The 23,999-nt window shown below is 39.5% G+C and overlaps 2 protein-coding genes across 6 annotated transcripts in view; both read left to right on the top strand.

The window, feature by feature from the left end:
• IMPACT (impact RWD domain protein) overlaps nucleotides 1-14,318 on the top strand; it is a 41,617-nt gene extending 27,299 nt beyond the window's left edge. For 2 of the 4 annotated variants that reach the window (XM_007974420.3, XM_007974423.3), the window contains exons 11-12: nucleotides 557-592; nucleotides 1,131-3,291. In XM_007974420.3, coding sequence (XP_007972611.3) covers nucleotides 557-592; nucleotides 1,131-1,199 — 105 coding nt within the window. In that variant the 3' untranslated portion in view covers nucleotides 1,200-3,291. Of the gene's footprint in view, nucleotides 1-556; nucleotides 3,292-14,276 lie in introns of those variants that run through there. The other 2 variants (XM_073006415.1, XM_007974421.3) reach the window with 2 other exon arrangements.
• Nucleotides 557-23,999, top strand: part of HRH4 (histamine receptor H4) — a 39,392-nt gene continuing 15,949 nt past the window's right edge. The window contains exon 1 of one of the 2 annotated variants that reach the window (XM_073006414.1): nucleotides 557-592. Coding sequence is in view for 1 of the 2 variants with exons in the window: in XM_007974424.3 (XP_007972615.1) it covers nucleotides 19,476-19,668 (193 nt within the window). In the remaining variant the exon portion in view is untranslated. Of the gene's footprint in view, nucleotides 593-18,177; nucleotides 19,669-23,999 lie in introns of those variants that run through there. The other variant, XM_007974424.3, reaches the window with a different exon arrangement.

Genomic DNA, 23,999 nt, shown 5'->3' with positions numbered 1-23,999 from the left:
CTCCTGAGTAGCTGGGACTACAGGCTCCCGCCACCACGCCTGGATAATTTTTTTGTGTTTTTAGTAGAGATGGGGTTTCACCATGTTAGCCAGGATGGTCTCAATCTCCTGACCTCGTGAACCGCCCATCTCAGCCTTCCAAAGTGCTGGGATTATAGGCATGAGCCACCGTGCCTGGCCCTCTTCCCTTTATACTTTGAGTTTATTTTGTTTCATATTTTAGGTATGTTCATATCTGCCTTATTTAAATTTTACTGCCTTACGTGGGAAAGTGGGACAATAGATGAAATAATATTGAAATTATTCAAACATAAATCTACTAGATAAATAGGTTTCCTTGATTATTCTTGATTGTTTAAAATTAGCCTATAAGTGAAAGTACCCTGTAAAACACATATGAAAGTGATTATACCCTCACTATAACATATATACATACATACATATGTGTATGAATATATGTAGAATATATATGTATAAATATTTTCTAAGTGATTAGATTTAAGTTTTAGTCTTTATGTAAATGGAGAGATGCTGCACTGATTTGTGTCTTTTTCAGGAGGAGTCATCTAAGTCTTTGGGAAAGAACAAAAAAGTAAGAAAAGACAAGAAGAAGAATGAACATTAATACCTGAAACTATAGGAAAGGTTAATTTGCCTATAATTATATATACATTCCGTAGTCATCAAGGAATATATTGTGCAGAGAGTGTATCCTTGACTGCTCAAGTCAGCCAATTCAGCATGGATACCAACATTAGCTTTTCTTCTTTGGTTATATCATCTGCCAAAAATAGAGAACTTATGATCTATTCATGTGTGTTTCAGGCTTATTTGGGAGAACTAATTTGAACTTAATCACCACTTCATCTAATTTTAGGAAGGTAACAGTTGCCCAGGGCAGTACCTGAATTAACTGTCCATTTCAGTGCATGTCAAGTGCCTTTGTTAGGTGGAGAAGAAGTGTCTCTAGAGGAATATAAATACCTGATTTCTTGTCATCGAGATTCTTGTAGTGTTAAATGAATATTGCCTTTTACTGCTCTTTATGGCGTACTGGAATAGGAGCTCATTTATGATTGATCTTGGAGAGTTTCTTCTTGTTCATAAGTATGTCACCTTTCATTTTATAGTGTTCATCATTGAGTAATGGATTAAATGAAAATCCAGGAGTATCCATCTGCAGTTATGTGCTGAGGTGATAATTCATCCAACATATTTGTTAGCATAAATATTGTGCCTCAATTTCTGTTGCAAATTAGTGATTGTGAAATTTCAGAAAGTGATTTTCTAGTCTCTGCTTTTTTTGTTTAATTCTTGTAGGCAATAAATATGGAGTGTCAGTAGTCTCCTTCCACCCCAGAAATGTGGTGTAACATTCTCATTTCTTGTAACAACCTGGAAGTACCTTTCTTGTGATCTTCACTGAGGAATTAGAACTATGGTAGGAGCTAGGCTGTGGAGAATGGGACGTTTGTAGAGTGGGATAGAGGGGGCAGAATGACCCTGGCATAGGGCGGAGTGTGTGGTGTAGTTACATCAGTTTGATGCATGCTTCCCATCTGCACTCCAGATAGCTTTCTCAGTTCCAAGATTTTGCAGAGAGAAGGAGCAAACCTTTTCATTGGAAAAACAGAAACAACCCTCCCACCCATTTTTTTCCCTCTATTCATCAAACCTTTATGTTTCTTTCATCTTCCAGTTACCTCTAGGCATTTAGACAATGAGATTTACCTTTGAGCTATGACAATAAGTGATTAACTGCTCGCTTTCAGATGTAATGGCAAACAGTTGTTAAAAGTTATTAACTGATCACAGATTTGCCTGGACTTCCCTTCCCAGGGAGGCAACAGAAGTTAGGAGGCAACTTTGGGATGGTGCTAGAGCATGGAAAGCACAGAGAATTGGACAAACAGGTCTTTTTCTCTTTGATGTTTTACCTTTAAAAGATTCAACATCCTTACTGTTGGTATTTTTAGTAAGGTTATAGTAAATAACTTTACACCAGGATGGATTCTGAAATATAAATTCTAAATGATATTTGTTATAACTATATTTTATGTTGTATGTTATCAAGAGTCATCAGAGAATGACCTTTTTGTGTTTGGAACACTTAAACCTCAGGTTCCATGAAAAGTATGTTTTGTGTTTTAACTGTTAAAATACTTTAAAAAGTTAATTATTTTACGTAATTAAAGGTGTTAAAAACTGTCAACATTAAATAATTTCATAATTTCAACATGTCAGACCTATGAAGGGAGATAGAAAACAATGAGAAAGTTATTTTTGCTCCTTTATACAGAATTGTTAACTATATTTTACTAACTAAAAAACTCTAGTATTCTTTACCTAAAGTCAATTGACTGGTAAGAGGGAGAGATGCAAAATTCTCCAGTTCTGAACTCAGAGCTATTTCACACTCTACTCTCAATGGAAACTTGAACTAATGATAGATAGTATTTTTTTCCTCTATTTAAAATTTTTGTCTTGATTAGGAGATTTTTCAGTTCTTCGTATAATAATTTTCTACAATCAGATCTATGCTATGGCATATTTTGCTTTATTTAAAATTTTTTTTTTAGAGATGAGATCTTGCTCTGTCTAGATCTGAGGCTGGAGTGCAGTGGCATGATCATGGCTCACTGTAGCCTTGACCTTCCAGCCTTTCAAGTAGCTGGGATTACAGGCATGTGCTATCACACCTGGCTAATTTTTAAAATTTTTTGTAAAGATAGGGTCTTACCATGTTGCCTAGGCTGTCTTGAACTCCTGGCCTCAAGCGATCTTCCTGCCAAGGTGTTGGAATTATAGGTGTGAGCTACCATGCCTGGCCTGCTTTGACATATTTTATAGTGTATTAATTACAAATAGTCTGCGTATGCCAGAATATAAAAGCAAGTATTAACTACTTTTTAGATGGGAATTGCAGAAGGTGCATCAAAAGTATGCTTTGAGGTATATATGATGAAACAGAGCCTTTCTGAAGAGAATTATATCAAACTAATTACAACCAAGAAATAATAGCATGAAGCATATACTGTTTGAAGGACAGGAAAATTTTTTGGGAAAATTACATAATCACCTCTGATTCCACTATCCAGAGATAGGCATTATTATTAATATTTGATATGTACATCCTTACATTATTTTTTCTTATGCATGATTTTATATAGCTATTTTTCTTTCCATAAAAATGGTATTAAACTGTATATACTGTTTTGTAGCCTACATATTTCATATAGAAGTATATTGTTAACATTTTCCATGTCAATAAATATTCTTCTATGGCTTACATTTCTTATGGCTGCATTGTATTCTGTCTTCTCAGTATTTCCTATTATACTAACTAGTCCTCCACTTATTTCCAATTTTTAAATTTTTTTTAACTTTTCACTGCTATAAACAACTGTGAAAAACTACATCATTTGCAGATTTTTGTATATATATTTTATTATTTCTTTAGGAAAAGCTCCTAGATACAGAATTTCTTGGTCAAGGTTTGTACATTTTAATAGCTTTTGATTAGTTGAGTCAGATTGTCCTTCAGGAAAGTGTTATCAGTGATTGCTCCATTAACACTGTGTTGGAATATACTTAATACTAGCCAAAGATGGGAAAAAATAGGCAGTTTGCTTGATAACTCCCAAGATTCTTTCTAAAAGAAATAACCTTTTTGGCCAGGCAGTGTCTCACCCCTGTAATCCCAGCACTTTGGGTGGCTGAGGCAGGCTGATCACTTAAGGTCAGGAGGTCGAGACCAGCCTGACCAACACGGTCAAACCTGTCTCTATTAAAAATACAAAAAAAATTAGCTGGATGTGGTGTTGGGCACCTGTAATCCCAGCTACTCCAAGGGGGCTGAGGCAGGAGAATCACTTGAACCCGGGAGGCGGAGGTTGCAGTGAGCCAAGATCATGCCATTTCCAGCCTGGCAACAAGAGCGAAACTCCATCCCAAAAAATAAAATAAAATAACCTTTTGCCTTGAAATAATTGTAGCCTCACAAGAAGTTATAAAAGTTGTAGGTCCTGTGTACCCATCACTGAGCCTCCCCTAACAGTAACATAACTATAGTAAAATTTCAAAACCAGGAAATGTAGTTTGATTACAATTCCTTTGTCAGATAAATGATTTCCAAATATTTTCTCCCAGTCTGTGGCTTGTCTTTTCATTCTCTTAGTGTATTTTGCAGAGTAAAGTTGTTAATTTTGATGTGATCTAATTATCTTTTTTTTTCCTCTTTTTTGGATCATTCTTTTTGATCCAACGTCTAAGGACTTTTCCTAACCTTAGGTGTAGATTTTCTTCTGTTTTTAAAGTTATATCATTTTATGTTTTTCATTTAGATCTATTTTCCATTTTAGTTTTTACATAAGGTGTGAGATTAAAGTCAAAGTTTTTTTGTTTTGTTTTGTTTTTTGCTTATGGATGTCCAGTTATGGAAGTGAATAGTTTTTTTAAATTGAACTTTTTTTTTTTGAGACAGGATCTTGCTCTGTTGCCCAGGCTAGAGTGCGGTGGCCGGATCATGGCTCACTGCAGCCTTGACGTCCCTGGCTCAAGCAATCCTCCCACCTCAACATCCCAAGTAACTGGGACTACAGGTGCACGCCACCACACCAGGCGAATTTTTCTATGTTTTGTAGAGATGGGGTTTCATTGTGTTGCCCAGGCTGGTCTCTTATCTCCTGAGCTCAAGTGATTTGCCTGTTTTGGCCTTCCAAAGTGCTGGGATTACAGGCGTGAGCCACCATGCCTGGCCAGATTGAACTTTTTACTGATAAATATTCACAAAGTAAACACAACTACATAGTCAGCACGTAGATTGACAAAGGACACCAACACCTCACAATCCCCTTGTGTCTCTACTGGTCATTATCTGTTCTCCTCCCTGCCAAGTAACCACTACCCTAATTTCTGATACCAGAGATGAGTTTGGTCTGTTTTACCCGTTAAGTAAGTGGAATTATATAGTACCTTTATTTTGACTCCTTTTCTAACATTTTGTTTGTGAAACTCATCTGGGTTGTTGTGTGTAGCGAAAGTTCTTTCATTTGTTCTTTGTTGTTTTAAGAGTTGGAGAGTCACTCTGTCACCCAGGCTGGAGTGCAGTGGCACGATCATAGCTTACTTTAGCCCCAATCCTTCTTTCTTTAGCCCCAATCATCAGGCAATCCTTCTGCCTCAGGCTGCCAGAGCACTGGGATTACAAGTGTGACACCAACCTGTGCCTGGCCTAATTCTTTCATTCTTATCACTGCATGGTATTCCATCAAATGAATGTGACAATTTTTTTTTTTACCAATTCTATTTATGGATATTTGGGTTTCCAGTTTGAAGCTATTACAATTAGTGCTGCTATCAACATTTCTGTACATGGCTGTTGGTGAACATATGTACACATTTCTATAGGGTTTATACCCAGGAATGAATTTGCTGGGCATTAGGATATGTGTATGTGGAGCTTTGGTATATTCTGCCCAGGTGTGTGCTGGGCTAGGTGCTGATTTGTAATGTTTGACAAGTTTCCATGTGTAAATACTCCCATTCTCTCCAGTTTCAAGCTGCCAAAGTGAATTCAGTTGGCTTACAAAATAGCTAAAAATTTAACAGTTGCTTCTGTGAGCTAGTACAAGCCGGCTCCAGGACATCCCTCATTCTGCCAAGCAGTTTTCCAAAATCATTATACCAGTTTACACGTCTGCCAGTAAATGAATGAGAGTTCTAGTTGCCACACATGTACATTTGGCATTACCATTTTCATTTTCGTCATGCTGTGTGGTGTGTAATGGCATCACTTTGTGGTTTTAATTTGTATTTCCCTGATGACTAATAAAATTGAATATATTTGTTTACATTTTGTACCTGAAGTGACTGAGTAATCTGAAACTAACATTTTTTCTCCCAGCAATAGAAAGATGAGTGTTTGTTATCGAGTTTGGTTCAAATACAGACAGAGAAGTTTACAGTTTTACATGTCTTAGGACCTAGTCTGTAAATTTCAACACTTTATCACCATCCCACTAGTATACTTGTCTGTGGATTTATCAGGGAACTTCAGCTTTCTTTTTGCCCTTAATTTCCTTTTTTTTTTTTTTTTTTTTTGAGATGGAGTCTGTCTCTCTGTTGCCCAGGCTGGAGTGCAGTAGCACAATTTCGGCTCACTGCAACCTCTGCCTCCCAGGTTCAAGCAATTCTTGAGTAGCTGGGACTACAGGTGCCTGCCACCACACCCAGCTAATTTTTGTGTTTTTAGTAGAGATGGGGTTTCATCTTGTTGTTCGGGCTGGTCTCGAACTCTTGACCTTAGGTGATCTACCCACCTTGGCCTCCCAAAGTGCTGGGATTACAGGTGTGAGCCACCGTGCCCAGCCTGCCCTTAATTTTCTAATTTGTAAAAATGTGGGTTATAATTCCTCCCTGTCTAGGTTAGTTATGGGGATTAAGTATATGACGTGGTGCTTAGTATATGATAAGGATTTGATAAAGTCATACCTTGTATTTGAGATAAGCTATTTCTGAGGATTTTAACAGTACCTAGAATTCTTTTTTAAGATGGGGTCTCACCCTGTCGCCCAGGCTGGAGTGCAGTGGCACCATCTTGGCTCACTGTAGCCTTTGCCTACTGGATTCAAAAATTCTCCCACCTCAACCTCCCAAGTAGCTGGGATTACAGCAGCATACCACCATGCCCGGCTAATTTTTGCATTTTTAGTAGAGACGGGGATTAATCATGCTGGCCAGGCTGGTCTCAAACTTCTGACCTCAGGTGATCTACCCTCCTCGGCCTCCCAAAGTGCTGGGATTACAGGCGTGAGCCATCAGGCCCAGCCAGTACCCAGAATTCTAAGTTGACACTGGAGTTACCAAGTTCATAGCCTCCTGTAGGGAGACAATATAGTATAATAGTTAAGAGCCAGGTCTCTGAAATCTGACTTGGGTTTGAATCCTGTGTCTGCTTTTTACTAGCCTTGCAAGCTTGGGCAAGTTATCTCTCTTCTCTACCAAGTTGTGCAAAGCTTATGAAGGAATTAGGTGGCTGTCATTGATGACCCTTGTTTGCAAATGTCGTCTTTGCATTTGTCTTTCCTATTGTCCTGCTAGGCAGACAGCAGGACAGAACAAATCATCCCGTAGGACTGGGAAGTTACTGAGGATGTAAGACTTAGCACGCATATCTAAGCAGGCCATGGGTTGGTACTGAGAGACTACTTAGGGAGAAACAAGACAGAACTCTGGATATAGTCAAGAAGCATAAACCAGGGATTGGCAAATGTTTTCTGTAAACATCCAGATATAAATATTTTTGGCTTTGTGAGCTGTATGGTTTGTCACAGCTACTCAATTTCTTTTTATTTTTTTGAGACAGTCTCACTCTGTCACCCAGGCTGGAGTGCAGTGGCACAATGTCTGCTCACTGCGACCTCGCAGAAGAGTGACACAATCAGATTTGTATTTTAGAAAGTTACCTCTGGCTGCTAGGTAGAGAATGGATTGAAAAGTAACAAAAGTGGATAAGAGGCTATTGCAGAAATACAGCAATTCCACTCTTCATTATGTAGTCAAGAGAATTGAAAGCGTGTCCGCATAAAAACTTATATGTGAATGTTATAGCAACATTATCCTAGTTTAGACTAGGATAATGGCAATGGAGTTGAAAATATGTTGATAGATTTAAAAAATGTTTAGGAGGCAAAATTAGAATCTGGCAATAGATTGGATAACAGGGTGAGCCATTGGTATAGATCTATGTGGTAATAACTCGTTCATAAATATATCTGTCAAACTTTCTTGCTTTAATTTATGGGGGTTTCTTGGTGCTCCTATTTCATAGCCAACAAACTCATGAAAAGTTATTTATTGGGGAAATCCAAATCAAAACCATGGTGAGATACCACTTCACACCCACTAGCATGGGTATTATAATCATAACAATAAACAAAATAACCAATGTTAGCAGGGATGTGAAGAAATTGGAACCCTTGTAACATTGCCTTTTATGTGAGAATAAAACAGTGCAGCTGCTTCAGAAAACAGTTTGGCATTCCTCAAAAAGTTAAACATACAATTGCCATTTGACCCAGCAATTCCACTTTTCAGTATATAGTTAAGAAAACATGACCACATAAAAACTTATACATGAATATACTAAAAACTGCTGATTTGTACACTTTAAAAGAGTGAATTTCATTGTATTTGAATTTTATGTGAAAAGTTAAAACTCAAAGATATATTTGATTGTCACCATCTTGGACAATGGTTTTATAAAACAGAGATGTGAAACTTCTTGTGTCGTGTGTTCCAAAATAATTTGCAGCATGCATCCCATAAAATACCTTTTTAATTAAATTATAAATCAATCCCCAAAACATATTGAAAAGCATACTGAAATTATATATCTGATATTTGAAACATGAATTTCTGAGAAGTTTCCTTGTTGAAATCATCTAAAACAGCTTCTATAAGCGTTTAGTTTTACAATTTCACATGTAAGAGAAAAAAAAATGATTAAATTCACATTCCAATGAAGAATTTATTTTAAAAAATCATGTTGGGAAGTTACTCTGGTTTTATTTCAATATTTTGAAAACAAGAGACAAGTACATGCATTTATAGTTGTATGTGTTACTGGGGGGCTACTCTTTGTATTTTTTTTGTAGAGACGGGGTTTTGCTATGTTGCCTAGGCTGGTCTTGGACTCCTGGCTCAAGCTATCCACATACCTCTGCCTCCCCAAAGTGCTGGGAACTACAGGTATGAGCCACCACTGCTGGTCATTATAGGTTTTAACCATTTTTTCAAAATCCTCATGGACATCCTGTTTTATATATATAAATGCAGTGTGTGTATATATATATATATATGTGTACATATATTCACGTGAATATATGTATATATATACAAATACTGCATTTATACAGCTGGAAGGCTTAGGTATAGGATAGTACTTGCAGTTTTTAAAAATGTGTGTTTTAAGGGCTGGGCACAGTGGCTTACACCTGTAATCCCAGCACTTTGGGAGGCTGAGGTGGGCAGATCACTTGAGGTCAGGAGTTTAAGACCAGCCTGGCCAACATGGTGAAACCCGTCTCTACTAAAAATACAAAAAAAATTAGCCAGGTGAAGTGGCAGGCACCCATAATCCCACCTACTTGGGAGACTGAGGTAGGAGAATCCCTTGAACCTGGGAGGTGGAGGTTGCAGTGGGCCCAGATTGCTCCACTGCACTCCAGTCTGGGCAACAGAGTAAGATTCTGTCTCAAAAAAAAAACACCAACCAAACAAACAAACCAAAACGTAATAGGGAGGGGAGGTCAAGGCAGGTAGAACACTTGAGCCCAGGAGTTTGAGACCAGCCTGGCCAACATGGCGAAATCCTGTCTCTACTAAGAAAGTACAAAAATTAGCTGGGTGTGGTGATGCATGCCTGTAATCCCAGCTACTTGGGAGGCTGAGGCATGAGAATTTCTTGAAACCCAGAGGTGGAGGTTGGAGTGAGCCAAGATCACACCACTGAATTCCAGCCTGGTGACAGAGCAAGACTCTGTCTCAAAAAAAATTATGTTATAAAATACACACATATATAGACAGCCATGACCTAAAATTGGGTTTTTACGATTTTTTCTGATAGCAGGAAAATTATTTCTAATCTTTCTAAGGAAACCTGAATGAAGGGAACTCATTTGCCACTCTCCTCAACCGTCACTCTTCTTTGCCTCACTCATTAATAATTTACTAACAAGAGGCACTAGGATTTTTTTTTTTTTACCTTCTTCCACAATTACAAAGTTTTTTTCAAAAATAGCCAGTGTTTATGCTTAGTCAACTTTCTTTTTTTTTTTTTTTTTGAGACAGAGCTTTGCTCTCTCGCCCAGGCTGGAGTGCAATGGCGCAGTCTCAGTCCACTGCAACCTCCGCCTCCCGGGTTCAAGCAATTCTCCTGCCTCAGCTTCCCAAGTAACTGGGACTACAAGCGCCCGCCACCACACCCAGCTAATTTTTGTATTTTTACAAAATTACCATGTTGGCCAGGCTGGTCTGGAACTCCTGACTTTGTGATCCACCTGCCTTGGCCTCCCAAAGTGCTGGGATTACAGGTATGAGCCACCATGCCGGGCCTGGTCAACTTTCAAGGTTGCTTTTGCTGTTACAAAAGCAGCACAGCAGTTGTTTTATGTAATTTTATAATTTCAGCATCTAAAACCAGAGGCTCTAGAGAGCATTTGCTGTGAAGAGGGAAGGAAAGAAAGGCTGATAAATACATTGCTGACTTTGTCTGTAGTGTCAGATAAGGTGCAAAAGTAAACATGATGACTGCAACCATTGTGGATAAGATTATGAAGGGGTACTGAGTGACTCAGCCCAGACAGTGATCAGGGATTGGTTCTCTGTACTGTGTGTGGTAATCACTACTTTTTGTCATTTCATGTGGGAAAAGAAAGCAACCAGAGAGCCCTGGGGATCTTGCCTTGTGGCCTTAGGTTGTGGGGAATTTTCTTTATGGAAGTTGGCTGCCAGGTAGATAGCATTCAGGAAAAAGAATAATGAGGAATCATTTTGGGTCAGATTTCATTATCTTACTTTGTGTGAAAATAGAACTGGTGTAGCTGCAGAGCATTCTAGATCTCTATTTGAATTTACTGACCTGTATTGAATCTTATGCCTAAGCGTCAAATCTTTTTCTATTTTTCTAACTTGTGTGGCAGCCCCCCCTACCACCTTCCTTCTCTGTCACACCTAATGTTTCTAACTATTATTTTAAAATACTTATGGTATTATTATTATTATTATTATTATTATTTGAGAGAGCAGGTCTCTGTCTATTTATTGCCTAGTCTGGAGTTCAGTGAGTAATCTTCCTACCTCAGCCTCCTGAGTAGCTGGGACCACAGGTGTGCACTACCATTAGCCTGGCTAATTTTTAAAATTTTTGTAGAGATGGGGGTCTCCTTTTGTTTCCCAGGCTGGTTTTGAACTCCTGGGCTCAAGCAGTCCTCTCAACTCAGACTCCCAAAGTGCCGGGATTATAGGCATGAGTCATCATGCCTGGCCCTCAAATTCTGTAAATAAAAGTAAATACATATAATGAAACCCCATCAACTGTCTATTATCAGTAATCTTCTTAGGGGAGTTCATCATACGACATAATCATGGACTTTAATGTTCAAAAGGTCATGATTAAGCCCTTTTAATCAAGAATATTAAAGAGAGGCTGATACAGTTTGGCTGTGTCCCCACCCAAATCTCATCTTGAATTCCCATGTGTTGTGGGAGGAACATAGTGGGAGGTAATCGAATCATGGAGGGAAGTCTTTCCTGTGCTGTTCTCATGATGTGAATAAGTCTAATGAGATCTGATGATCTCATGACATCTGCTTTAAAAAGATGAGCTCCTCTGCACAAGCTCTCTCTCTCTTTGCCTCCTGCCATCCATGTAAGACACAACTTGCTCCTCCTTACCTTCCACCATCATTGTGAGGCTTCCCCAGCCATGTGGAACTGTAAGTCCAATTAAATCTTTCTTTAGTAAATTGCCCAGTCTCGGGTATGTCTTTATCAGCAATGTGAAAATGGACTAATACAGTAAATTGGTACCAGTAGAGTGGGGCATTGCTGAAAAGATAACTGAAAATGTGGAAGCGACTTTGGAACTGGGTAACAGTCAGAGGTTGGAACACTTTGGAAGGCTCAGAGGAAGATAGGAAAATGTGGGAAAATTTGGAACTCCTTAGAGACTTACTAAATGGCGTTGGCCATTAGATTAGCACCAGCATTAAAGTTAGGAAATTTGTCTCAGCCAAACAAAGGCTGCTTTACCAGCAGAGGGGTCTGAAGAACTGAGGCCTGACCTCCAGTATCCTCTCGTTGTAAGGGCCACACATATGTACGTCCTCTGTTCGTCCGGGAACCGCTGACATGTGCATGAAACACCCTGAATCCAGGGAGCATAAAATGGAGCCTCAGTTGGGGTTTCTTTTACCTTGCTGGTCACACAGGCATATTCTTCCTATGTCATCAGGCCTAATGACAGAGCCTCTTGGGGCTCATGAAGACCAGGTGCAAATCATCAGTCTCACTGGTACCAGTCAGCAATGCTAAAAGCACAAACTGGCCCGAAACTCCTCAGACCCATGTTACAAACCGATGTTATTAATCGGTACATTTCATGTCTTGGCCAGGGGTCAGTGTCTGCAGGTACTTTAGCAAAGCAACTCAGCCTTCTGGAATGAGCCTTTGCAGCATGTTTCACTGCCCCCACCATCAGTCTTCAAGACCTTTTTAAGATGAAGTGACAACTCTTGGTTTGAGAGCAATTACTTGCATTACAGCATCACATAATCACATGGACAATCAAATGCACCTAATTCCAAACATCTATGATACCTAGTAAAGGTTTGGTGTGGATTTAGACAACTGAACAGCTCAATAAATTACTAGCACAAAATGGAACAAACTTGCTCATATTTTGGACTAACTTTATAAGTCTTTTGCCTCTCTGATTTATAGCTGTCTGTTGTCTCAGGTATGCATCTATAAGTGATTGAGAGTCCTAAAAATAATTCATCAAGTCTAAATCTTCTTCAGGCCAATTTTATTCCATAGCGATAGTGTTGTGAGGGGGTTTTAATTCAATCTCACAATACATTTGATCAACTACCTCAGTATTATTATAAGTTTTATTAGCCTCTACAATATTAAATTTACCTGTGATTTCTATGTTGTAGTACTCTAATACATGGCATAATATAAATCAGACATAATGACGTATTATTTTGTCTCTCCCAACAAATCTGCCTTTTCTCATGGGAGTGGAGCTTAGAGGCCATGTCTCTGTTATTTTAGGATTCCAAACCTCTTATAAATTCCATTTCTCTGGCCATATGGTTTGATGGATAACATTTTCCCAGGAGGAGACATGTCCCCAACAGGGCCTATTTATTCCCTATTGGAAGTCGTCTAGTCCTATTTAAAATGTGTCCAATACCCACAAGTTACACTATCACTTGTGGCACTAAAGTTGTTAAGGAGCACCTCAGTATGTTGTATTCTCCAATTACCAATGTCTTAGACTGGGAAACACATCAGCCTCCTCTAAGTGTGTATCCTGTGCTTCTGCTGTGAGAATCCCAGGCCACCGGGTCTGGGATAGCTCAGACTCCATTTGAATGCAGATACCTTGTAACTCGGCTGTGTGACATGCAAGCCCATTCCCGTCACTTGGTCTGGGCATATGGTCTTACTGTGCACTCTAATGCAAGACCCGTTCCATCAGTGTTGTGTCGTCATTTCAGTTGCCATCCTTGTCTTGCCTCCTGGAGGAGGATGTCTTGCAGTTTCTCCGTTTATACAAGAAGTCTTTTATTTTTCCTCTTCAAAATATCTTTCCTCATTGAAAGGGAATTCTTCTTCATGAATTCCTCTTAGCCTAGCTCTGAATTCTCAGAAGTCTCCCTTATATTAAGCAGGTCAGTGCAGTTTGATCCACCAGACCCACTGTTGATGTTGAGTACTAACTTCTTTCTTACAATTAGGAAATAAACTTGGATCCTACAATGTTGACTCCCTCAAACTAAAGCCATAGGAGTAGTATTCACTGCTAAATGGATGTTTTGTTTTTGAGATGGAGTCTCACTCTGCCACCCAGGCTGGAGTGCAGTGGCATGATCTTGGCTCACTGCAACCTGCACCTCCCGCGTTCAAGTGATTCTCATGCCTCAGCCACATGAGTAGTTGAGATTACAGGCATGGGCCACCAAGCCTGGCTAATTTTTGTATTTTCAGTAGAGATTGGCTTTCACTATGTTGGCCAGGCTGGCCTCGAACCCCAGACCTCAAGTGATCCACCCGCCTCGGCCTCCCAAAGTGCTGGTATTACAGGCATGAGCCTCTGTGCCTGGCCTCTAAATGGACTTTGATTTGGGTATACCATAATGCTTCCCATACCCATCCACATAGAATTCCTGATTTTTCATTCTCAGTCCTTGAGCCTGCAAATTAGATTGAATTATTTTCCTTTCTTAGCGATCCAAGTATCTCAATTGTTCCTCCATCTCTTTATGGCTTTCCACCCCCAATAACAGGAACAAGAGCTATTTTTGTACATAATGTTTTGACAGATGGGACATGCTGAAGATGAACGTCTTCCATCATATCCCAGTACCTTCTTTAAACTTTCATTATCACAATCAATGGTTGCACAATGTTCATTTAGACTAGTGGTAATCAGTGTTTTCCAGATTCAACTGGATACATATTCCATCGTTTGCTTCCCAATTCAGGTTTTCGACCACAGCTCTATCCTGTGAAATGGAAACGAAAGGACATAGCCATATTTGTATTGTTCCAGATCGTTACAGTCAGAGCTGCTATCTGCCCATCCATTTTGAGGATGACGACCACTCTCAGAAGTGTGTGTTACATTCATTGAGTTGGCTACTGTACTGCTTACTGCTTGATTCTTCAGAAAGAGATTTTGGAAAACTGAATACTGCAAGGGGCGCTGAGTGGAAGTTAAAAGAGAATATTATTCTTTTGCTCTGAGAGTCTCTCAAGGCACCAAAATTATATTAGATTTTCCCTTTTGTAATATCCACTTATTAACTACCCTTCCCTCAGCAACAATTTCACCTTTCTTCCTTGTATCATTAATTGAATTCCAAACCTTTCTTCCTAAAGCAGTTCCCACTGGTTGTCACTGGACTAGCCCATATTTTTGGTAACAAAATGAGATATTCCAGGGTTTCCTTTTGGGGTCATTCCCAATAGTAGGGGATCACACTGGATACATACAAAGAAAGGGTACTGTCCTTCCACGAAGCAACAAAACATTTGCATAGTCAGCCCCACCCTGGCAAAGTGCAGGGAACAGATAATCCATGCCATCAACCTCTTTGGAATTTTTGCATTTAGGTTCAAATTTATATATATATATAACCTTGTTTTGGAATATTATACGATTTTGGGATTTTTTTTTTTTTTTTTTTTTTTTTTTTTTGAGATGGAGTCTCACTATGTCACCCAGGCTGGAGTGCAGTAGCGCGATCTCAGCTCACTGCAAACTCCGCCTCCCGGGTTCAAGCGATTCTCCTGCCTCAGCCTCCCAAGTAGCTGGGATTACAGGTGCATGCCACCATGCCTGGCTAATTTTGTATTTTTAGTAGAGACGGGGTTTCACCGTGTTAGCCAGGATGGTCTCAATCTCCTGACCTTGCGATCTGCCTGCCTTGGCCTCACAAAGTGCTGGGATTACAGGCGTGAGCCACCATGCCTGACATGGATTTTGGGATTCTTAATGGTAACCCTGGTTGCAAGGACTACCAGATCCATTGTTGAAAAGGAAAATAGAGGTGAAGTAGGGAAGGTCATATGCAAATACTTGTTTCATTCTTTATCTCTTTCTCCCTAATTCCACCAACAGATATAATTATTTACCTAATGGAACTTCACCTTTAGTTCCCCTCACCTTCAGTTGCAAAACACAAAGCTGCAGGCTTATAGACTAGCCATTTGATTCTTTGTTACGCCCACTTTCTTAAACAGGTATTTTAGTTATCCATTTCAATTTCCTATTAACCCACGACTTTGAAAGTGATAAATATAAGTCCATTGAATACAATGTTATTTTGCATGTTATTGCCTATGGGAGCAGTGAACTGAGTGCCATCAGTTCACTTTACTAAGATTTAACTAATCTTCAGTTTAGATCAGTTAGTTAAAAAGGTAGAAATTGGCTGGGCATTGTGGCTCACACCTGTAATCCCAGCACAACACTTTGAGAGGCTGAGGCAGGCAGATCAATTGAGGCCAGGAGTTTGAGACCAGCCTGGCCAACACGGTGAAACCCTGTCTCTACCAAAAAATACAAAAATTAGCCGGGCGTGGTGACACACACCTGTAATCCCAGCTACTCAGAAGGCTGAGGCAGGAGAATCGTTTGAACCCGGAAGGTGGAGGTTGCAGTGAGCTGAGATTGTGCCACTGCACCCCAGTCTGGGTGACAGAATAAGTCTGTGTCTCAAAAAAGAAAAAAAAAAAAAAAAGTTTTCCAAAATTCTGTTTCTCTCAAGTCTGAGGTACGGGAATGGGAGGGGTTGGGAGAATCTCAGTTTGCTCCTTGCTTCTTCAGAGTCTTTCTCCTGTGGGAAACTGCATCTTTCTGGCAGTGAATTTTAAACTGAAAAAGATGTAGGTTCTGAACTCAGGTATTTGCCTTTTAAAAAAATCTGGTTCTGGTCTTGCTTTTGAAGTGGATATCTAATGAATACATATTAGTTGGAATTATCCAGTAAAGGAGCTTCTGGCTCAGGTTATGATTAGTTGTTTTTTCCCCCAGTGAAATTATTAAGAAAGGGAAAATGTAATTAACGTGGTTTGGCTATGTCCCCACCCAAATCTCATCTTGAATTGTAATCCTCATGTGTCGAGGGAGGGAAGTAATTGGATTATGGGGGCAGCTCCCCCATACCCATACTGTGCGCTCACATGCTCTCTCTTGTCTGCTGCCATGTAAGACATGCCTGCTTCCCCTTCCACCATGACTGTAGTTTCCTGAGGCCTCCCTGCCATGCGAAACTGGGGGTCAATTAAACCTCTTTTCTTTATAAATTATCCAGTCTTGGGTATGTCTTTATAGCAGTGTGAAAACGGACTAATACAACAATTAATTACTTTTTATCTTCATTTTAATCAATTTACAAGCAAATGGCATTAATAAATTATAATAGAGCAGAATGTAAAGATTTTTAAATAATTTAATCAACCAAATGTGGATCATGTGGAATGAATATATATGAAGAAATATTTTATATAATTTTTGAATGTACAATTACATTTATAAAATAAAAGTGTGCAAAATTAACTTATGTTTTTAAATGTCCAGATAACGCTTACCCATGAGGGCTAAGTAATTGGAAAGGGGTATGAGTGGTGGTTATATGGTTATGCTCAACTTGTAAACATTATTCAATTATCAATTTATGATTTATGCACATACTTAAACAAAAAAGAAACAAAACAAAATGAAACAAAGTGCATTCTCTGCCCTGTAGCAACTTATGTTCTATTAGGAGGGCCAGCAAGAAAATCTCCATTTCTGTTAATGTTCCTTCCTTTTCATAGAGTCATTTTTTCATTTGGCATCATTTTCCTTCTGCTTGAAGAACTTCCTTTAACATTTCTTGTAGAGAAAGTTTGCTGATGGTGAATTATTTCGGCTCTCATATATCTAAAAACCCTTTATTTTGTCTTTATTTTTGAAACTTTTTTTTTTTTTGCTAAATATAGAATTCTAGGTTGATTTTTTTTTTCCTTTCAACACTAGAGAGATATTGCAGCCACTATTTTTCTGCTTCTGTTGCTTCTGATGAGAAACATGCTGACACCCATACTTTTCTTATTTTGTATGTTATGTGTCCTCCCTCAACCCCTGCTGTTCTTAAACTTTTCTTTTTCACACTGGTTTTGATCAATTTTATTTGATATGCCTTCTGTAGTTTTCTTTCTGTTTCTTGTGTTTGGGATTCATTGAGCTTCTTGGTTTATAGTTCTCATCACATTTTGAAAGGTTTTAACCACTGATTATTCAAATTTTTTTCTGTCGTTTCCTTTCTCCTTTCCTTCTGGGACTCCTATTAGACATATATTAGGTCACTTAAGTTGCCTTCTAGCTTAGTGATACACTGTTAATTAAAAAAAAAATCTCTTTTATATCTGTGTTTCATTGTAGATGGATTATATCATTACATGTTTAAGTTCACTAATCTTATCTTCTGCAATCTCTGCCATTAATCCTTTCCAATGTATGTTTAGTCCAGACATTCTAGTTTTTATTTCTAGATGTTTGATTTTAAAATCTTCTATATCTTTACATATCTTTTTGAAAACATGGAATACAGCTATATTCCATTTTCCTTTTTCCATATTCCATCTGACTATTTTAATGTTCTTGTCTGTTAATTCTAATATCTGTGTCATTTCTGAGTTGACTTCAATTGATTGATGTTTTTCCCCTTATTATGGATCACATTTGCCTTCTTCTTGGCATGTCAGATAATTTTTAATTGGATTTAAGACATTGTAAGTTTTACATTGTTGGGTACTGGATATTTTTATGTTATATAAATATTCTTGAGCTGTGTTCAGGGTTGCAAATAAGCTACTTGGAAATAGTTTAAAACTTTCAGGTTTTGCTTTTCAGATTTTCTAGGAAGAACCCAAGAAATATTTAGTATAGGGCTAATTATTCCTAACTGCTGAGGCAAGACCCTTCTGAGTATACTACCCAACGTCCCATGAATTATGAACTTTTTCCATTTGGCTAATAAGAGCAGGCACTATAACCAGTCCTCTGTGAGCATTGGGTACTATTGCCTGTAATATTTTCGAGTGGTTCTTTTTCTTGCCTAAAAGCGGTTCCTCCACATTGTGCTAATCAGTACTCTGTTGAATACTTGAAGGGGGTCCTCTGCAGATCTCTGGAGTTCTGCTCAGTGCGGCTTTGCAGTTCAGACTCCTCTCTGGTACTCCTGTACTCTCAGCTCCATTTCCTCATTCCAGGGAGTCTCCTGGGCTCTGCCTAGATTTCCCCTCTCTGCTCAGGCCCTGGGAACTCTCAAGGCAGTAAGCTGGGGCAACTGCCGGCCTCATGCCTTCCCTCAGGGATCACTGTCCTTCCTTGTTAATGACAAGTGCCTTGAAAACCATCGTCTAATTTTTTGGCTGTTTCAGATGGGACCATGAAATTCAGCCCCAATTACTCCATCATGGCCAGATGAGAATATTTAACTGAATCTACATGAGTTTTAAAAATGGCCGCGTGTGGTGGCTCATGCCTATAATCCCAGCACTTTGGGAGGCCGAGGTGGGTGGATCACTTTAGGTCATGGGTTCAAGACCAGCCTGGTCAACATGGTGAAACCCCGTCTCTACAAGAAATATAAAAATTAGCTGGGCATGGTGATGAGTGCCTGTAATCCCAGCTACTTGGGAGGCTGAGGCAGGAGAATCGCCTGAACCTGGGAGACGGAGGTTGCAATGAGCCGAGATCACACCAGTGGCCTCCAGCCTGGACAACAGAGCAAGACTCCATCTCCAAACAACAACAACAACAACAACAACAACAACAACAACAACAAAAATGAACCTTGTGTGAGCCCAATTTATTACCTATATAATGATTACATTTTATAGATTATATAATTTTCTTCTAAAAATGGGAGATGGATGAATCACAGTAAAATGTTTAAGGTAAAACATTTCACTGTTTTTTGGAAATAGTTTTTCAGTGTCAGTTAAAGGGAAACTGTTACCACAAGCTTACTTTATCAAGAATCAGGAAGTTCTATGAGATCAGTATTAGATTAAAACTGTCGTTTTGAGTAGAAGACTACATATTTTAGGTATCCGATTAGAAAACATACTTGTCAGAATTGTCTGGCTGGATTAATTTGCTAATTTGACCTTCTTCATCATTTGATGTGATGCCAGATACTAATAGCACAATTAACTTATCACTAAGCACTCGTATTACTTTAGCATTTTTTATGTCCTTACTAGCTTTTGCCATAATGCTAGGAAATGCTGTGGTCATTTTAGCTTTTGTAGTGGACAAAAACCTTAGACATCGAAGTAGTTATTTTTTTCTTAACTTGGCCATCTCTGACTTCTTTGTGGGTAAGTTATATGTCTTTATTTAAGATAATCTTTTCTGATTTTAATTTATCTCTAAAACCTTAAAATAAACTTCTGTTATTTCAGGGGACTGTATATGGTGGGGGAAAAATAAACCCAAAAAGTTTAAGTATTAAAGTTTGGAGGGGGCTAAATGGCACTGTAAGGGAGTGTTATACATATGTAAATCCGTGTGGCAGGGGAATTTTCAGCTGAAAACAGTTTATTTTCTTTTTATAGAATAAAGATAAGTCCAGAACAGCTCCAAAATTTTAATGTAAGAGTTACTTGTTTCTGGTGCTATTTTCCTCGTATGTTTAGACTTATAAGTATTCCTCTTCAAGTAAATATGGTTTTCTCGGTATCACAATGTTGGAGTAATAAGAAATTATGTATATGCTAGTAACCAGTACAATCAGAAAATAGCATTTCAGATTGAATAATATGTTTAATAGTATTAATTTAATGATGTGGCATAGAATTTTGTAAAATATACCCAACCGTAAAGTACCTTGCATATAATATCACAGCATTATATCATCATTAAGAGACTATAGAAATCAAACCAACTTTCTTTGAAAACATGCACTTTGTAATTTTTCACTGCCTGATGATTATTTTTAAACAATGCTTATCATGATAAGTAGATGTACAGAAATGTCAGCTGATGATATTGTTTTATAGGAGTTTCTAGTATAATTTAATCTGGCATATTCAGATTATTTTTGTTTATAACTACATAAAGCTTACATTTAGTTAAAATGAAATAAACACATAAAATACTTAGTTCATTCCCTGGAATACAGTGGTCACTCAAGAAATGTTAGTTCCTTTTTTTTTATTTTAATTTTTCTGCAGCTATGGGTCAACGCCAACCTAGGTCACAAATGTTAGTATAGTATCTAGCCTGTATAATACTGCTAGGTATGCAAGCACTATTAGGTAATCAAGGGATCTATAGAAGATTAGGTTAGTCTCTTCCAGTGAGGTTTTGATGAGAAGAGTGGACAAGAGACGTTCAGAAATGACTATAGCAGTATAGAGTAACACGAGACCCCACCAAGACCTAACAAGTGCTGTGGTCACTTGGAGGAGGTATAAAGCAGGTTTAGTTAGCGAATAAAGGCATTTAACATGAACTTTGAAGGATGGATAGAATTTCCATAGTCAGAGATAGGACGAAGGATTCTTTGCTCCAAGAATGAGCAAAGGCATGCTGGTAGAAAATCATTGCGCTTATCTTCCTAAGGGTGAGCTTTGAGCTGGCTGGTGTGCAGATGGGTGCAGGGGAGCCGTAGAGATGAAGCTGAAATCTATAAAGTGAGGGCCTTTAAATACCAGCGTGAGTGTGGAGTGGAGTTTATTTGGCAGGCCTTGTGGAGAGTTAAGGATTTTAAAACAGGTGAGTGGTTGAACAGATCAAAGCTTTACTTTAGAGGCATCGGAAGAACCATAGGAAGTGGGGAAACTGGAGTGTGGGGTGACACGGTTTCAGAGACCATCCTGCAGCAATCTAGGCAGAAATCATGTAGTTAGGACCCAAGCTAGGATGGCTGGGGACAGCAGGCAGAGCGGCTAAGGCGGGGTGGGGGCGGGGGAGGCAGGCATTGGACAGGAAAAGAGAAAGCTGAGTTAAAGATGGGGTTTCTGAGACTAAGAACAGTATGGAGCTCTTCAAAGACACAGGAAGTATGTGGGCAGGGCGGCTCTGGTTCTGATGTTGCATTGAAAGTTCTGGAGAAAAATTCTAGTTTGGGAGATTGATTTAGGAGTCATGGCATAGAAATGACAGATAAAGGCAGCTAACCCATAAAGAAGTATTGAAAAAATGCACTATCTCCCCATTTGTTTCCTCAATTCTGTCCCTTCAGGTAACCAACATTTGCTGCTTGATGTAGATCCTTCCACATCATTCTTTGTGCTCCCATAAACATGTACAAATATACGAGTTTATTTATGTGAACATAGAGAAGGTTCCACTGTAAATACATATATCCTTCACTTCTTCCTTCTTCACAGGATCCTGTGACTTTTAGATGACAGTCAGCACTTAAAATAGATGAAGTGTTTTTACTAACCTAGAGGGAGTGAGGTCCCGACTGCCCCAGTTTTAGGGTGGGACGGGTGAGACAGCTGAGAGAGCCTGGGGCCTGAAGCTTTTGAATGAAGATGGTTCTAGGTAAAAGTGTCTCCACGTCTGGCCCAAGGCCGGCATCATGGCAGTCCCACCCTCAAGGGCTTCAGCTCGTCTTTGGAAAATAGCTCTGCAGATGTAGTTATTCAGCAGTCCTGGTGGTCTCCTCCATCAGCTGGTGGGTGAAGAAATAATTCTGATCATTTCTTTTGTTCCTGATTAAAGGAGTTGGGTGCAGGCCAGAGTCTCCATTCATCTGCCTGCCGGCCTCATCCCTCACATCTCCCCTGCCCCCTGCCAGCTTCATGCAGAGGTCTGCATGTTTAACGCAGGGCTCACCATGACACAGTCCCCGGGAGCATTTTGTAATAGGATTCAAGTTTGCTGCCAATGCTGTTCTTTCTCCTTTGCCATGCTGGGAAGAAAACCTTTTGTCTCTGAGCCGGGAAGAAGGCGTGGAGGCGGTGAGCGTGCAGGGCAGAACGCGTGAGAGGTTTTCTACAGCTGTAAGCCATTGATTCTTAACATTTGGGGTCATGAGATCCAGAGCTCCAGAGCCGTATGACAATGGCAGGGCAGATTAGACCCTCACATGTGCTTGGAACTGTGGCTTTGCTAGCTGAATGCCCTCTTCCCCCAGGTTTCAGAATTGGCCCTCTGTGGATAATCTAAATTTGTGGCACCTGAGTTGCTAGCGTCTCAGGCTGAATTTACTGTTGAAAGCAAAGATTTACTGAGGAAAAATTCTAGTACTAGCTATACTGGATGTTATATAAATATACATCATCTGTACACTAGTCTGGGAAACACATACTATCTGTATCTACATCAATATCTATAAAAGTGTTGCCATGTGATCAGTCTTTCCATTTATGGGTACTTTCTTCTCATCCCCATGTTGCGCTGGCATTTGTGGCCTGCATGACCATGTGTCAGACGGCTGGACAGGATCTTCAGCAGATAAGCATGGTTGCTGCTATCAGAGCCTGAACCAAGTGTTCAGGATGGCAAAGTTTATCTTGATACTTGTATGCCCGAGTTCAGGACTCTTTCCTGGCCTTCTGTATTCATCTGCTCAGGCTGCCGTAACAAAATACCCTAGACTGGGTGGCTTAAACAACTGACATTTATTTTCTCATCCTTCTGGAGCCGGGGACATTCCAGATCAAGATTCTGGCCAATTTTGGTTTCTGATGAGGGCTCTCTTTCTGGCTTGCAGATGGCTGCCATCTACCTGCGTCCTCACGAGGCCTTTCTCTGAGTGTGCACAGAGGGAGAGAGCGAACTCTCTGTTGTCTCTTCTTATAAGGACACTATTGGATCAGGGCCCCACTCTTATGAACTCTTTTACCCTTAATTTTGTCCTTAAAGGTCTTAGTTCCAAATATAGCCACATTGGGGGTTAAGGGCTCCAACATGTGAATTTGGGGAGGGCACATACACATTCAGGCCATAACACCCTCTGTGCGCTCACCATCATCCACACATTCCTCTGGTGTCCCAAAGGATTTACTTGGGGATTTTAGCTCCTCCCATCTTTTGATTGCCTGTTCTCATGGAAGATGTAGCTTCTTAGCTGGTTTAGAAAGAAGGGATGATGTCAAATGGGTGGCAATTTTAAAGCAAACTGGGCTTCTCCATCCTCATCTATTTGTTCATCCAACAATTATTTCTTTTGAAGCAGGCACTTTCTGAGGTGCTGGGGATAAAGCAGTAAAAATACAGGTGAAAATCCCTGTCCTCACGATGCTTCTATTTCTAATGGGAGCAGAGGCATGGAGACAGACAATAAACAAGAAAAATAACTAAGTCAAATTATATAGTATTTTAGAGGGTGATAATTGCTACTGAAAAAAAAAAAAAACGCAGAGAGGAGGGAAAGGGAGTGTGCTGGGAGTGGGGCTGCAATTTTAAACCTTGGAGCTAGAATTTACTTAGAAAGACACATTTGAAGGCTGGGCGCAGTGGCTCATACCTGTAGTCCCAGCACTTTGGGAGGCCGAGGCGGGCAGATCAGTTGAGGACAGGAGTTCGAGACCAGCCTGGTCAATATGGTGAAACTCCATCTCTACTAAAAACACAAAAATTAGCCGGGCATGGTGGCACATCCCTGTAATCCCAGTTACTCAGGAGGCTGAGGCAGGAGAATCGCTTGAACCCAGGAGGTGGAGGTTGCAGTGAGTCGAGATCATGCTATTGC

This window comes from Chlorocebus sabaeus, chromosome 18, assembly GCF_047675955.1.
Source record: "Chlorocebus sabaeus isolate Y175 chromosome 18, mChlSab1.0.hap1, whole genome shotgun sequence".
NCBI lineage: Eukaryota > Metazoa > Chordata > Mammalia > Primates > Cercopithecidae > Chlorocebus > Chlorocebus sabaeus.
This window is presented reverse-complemented; position numbering and strand designations above follow the sequence as displayed.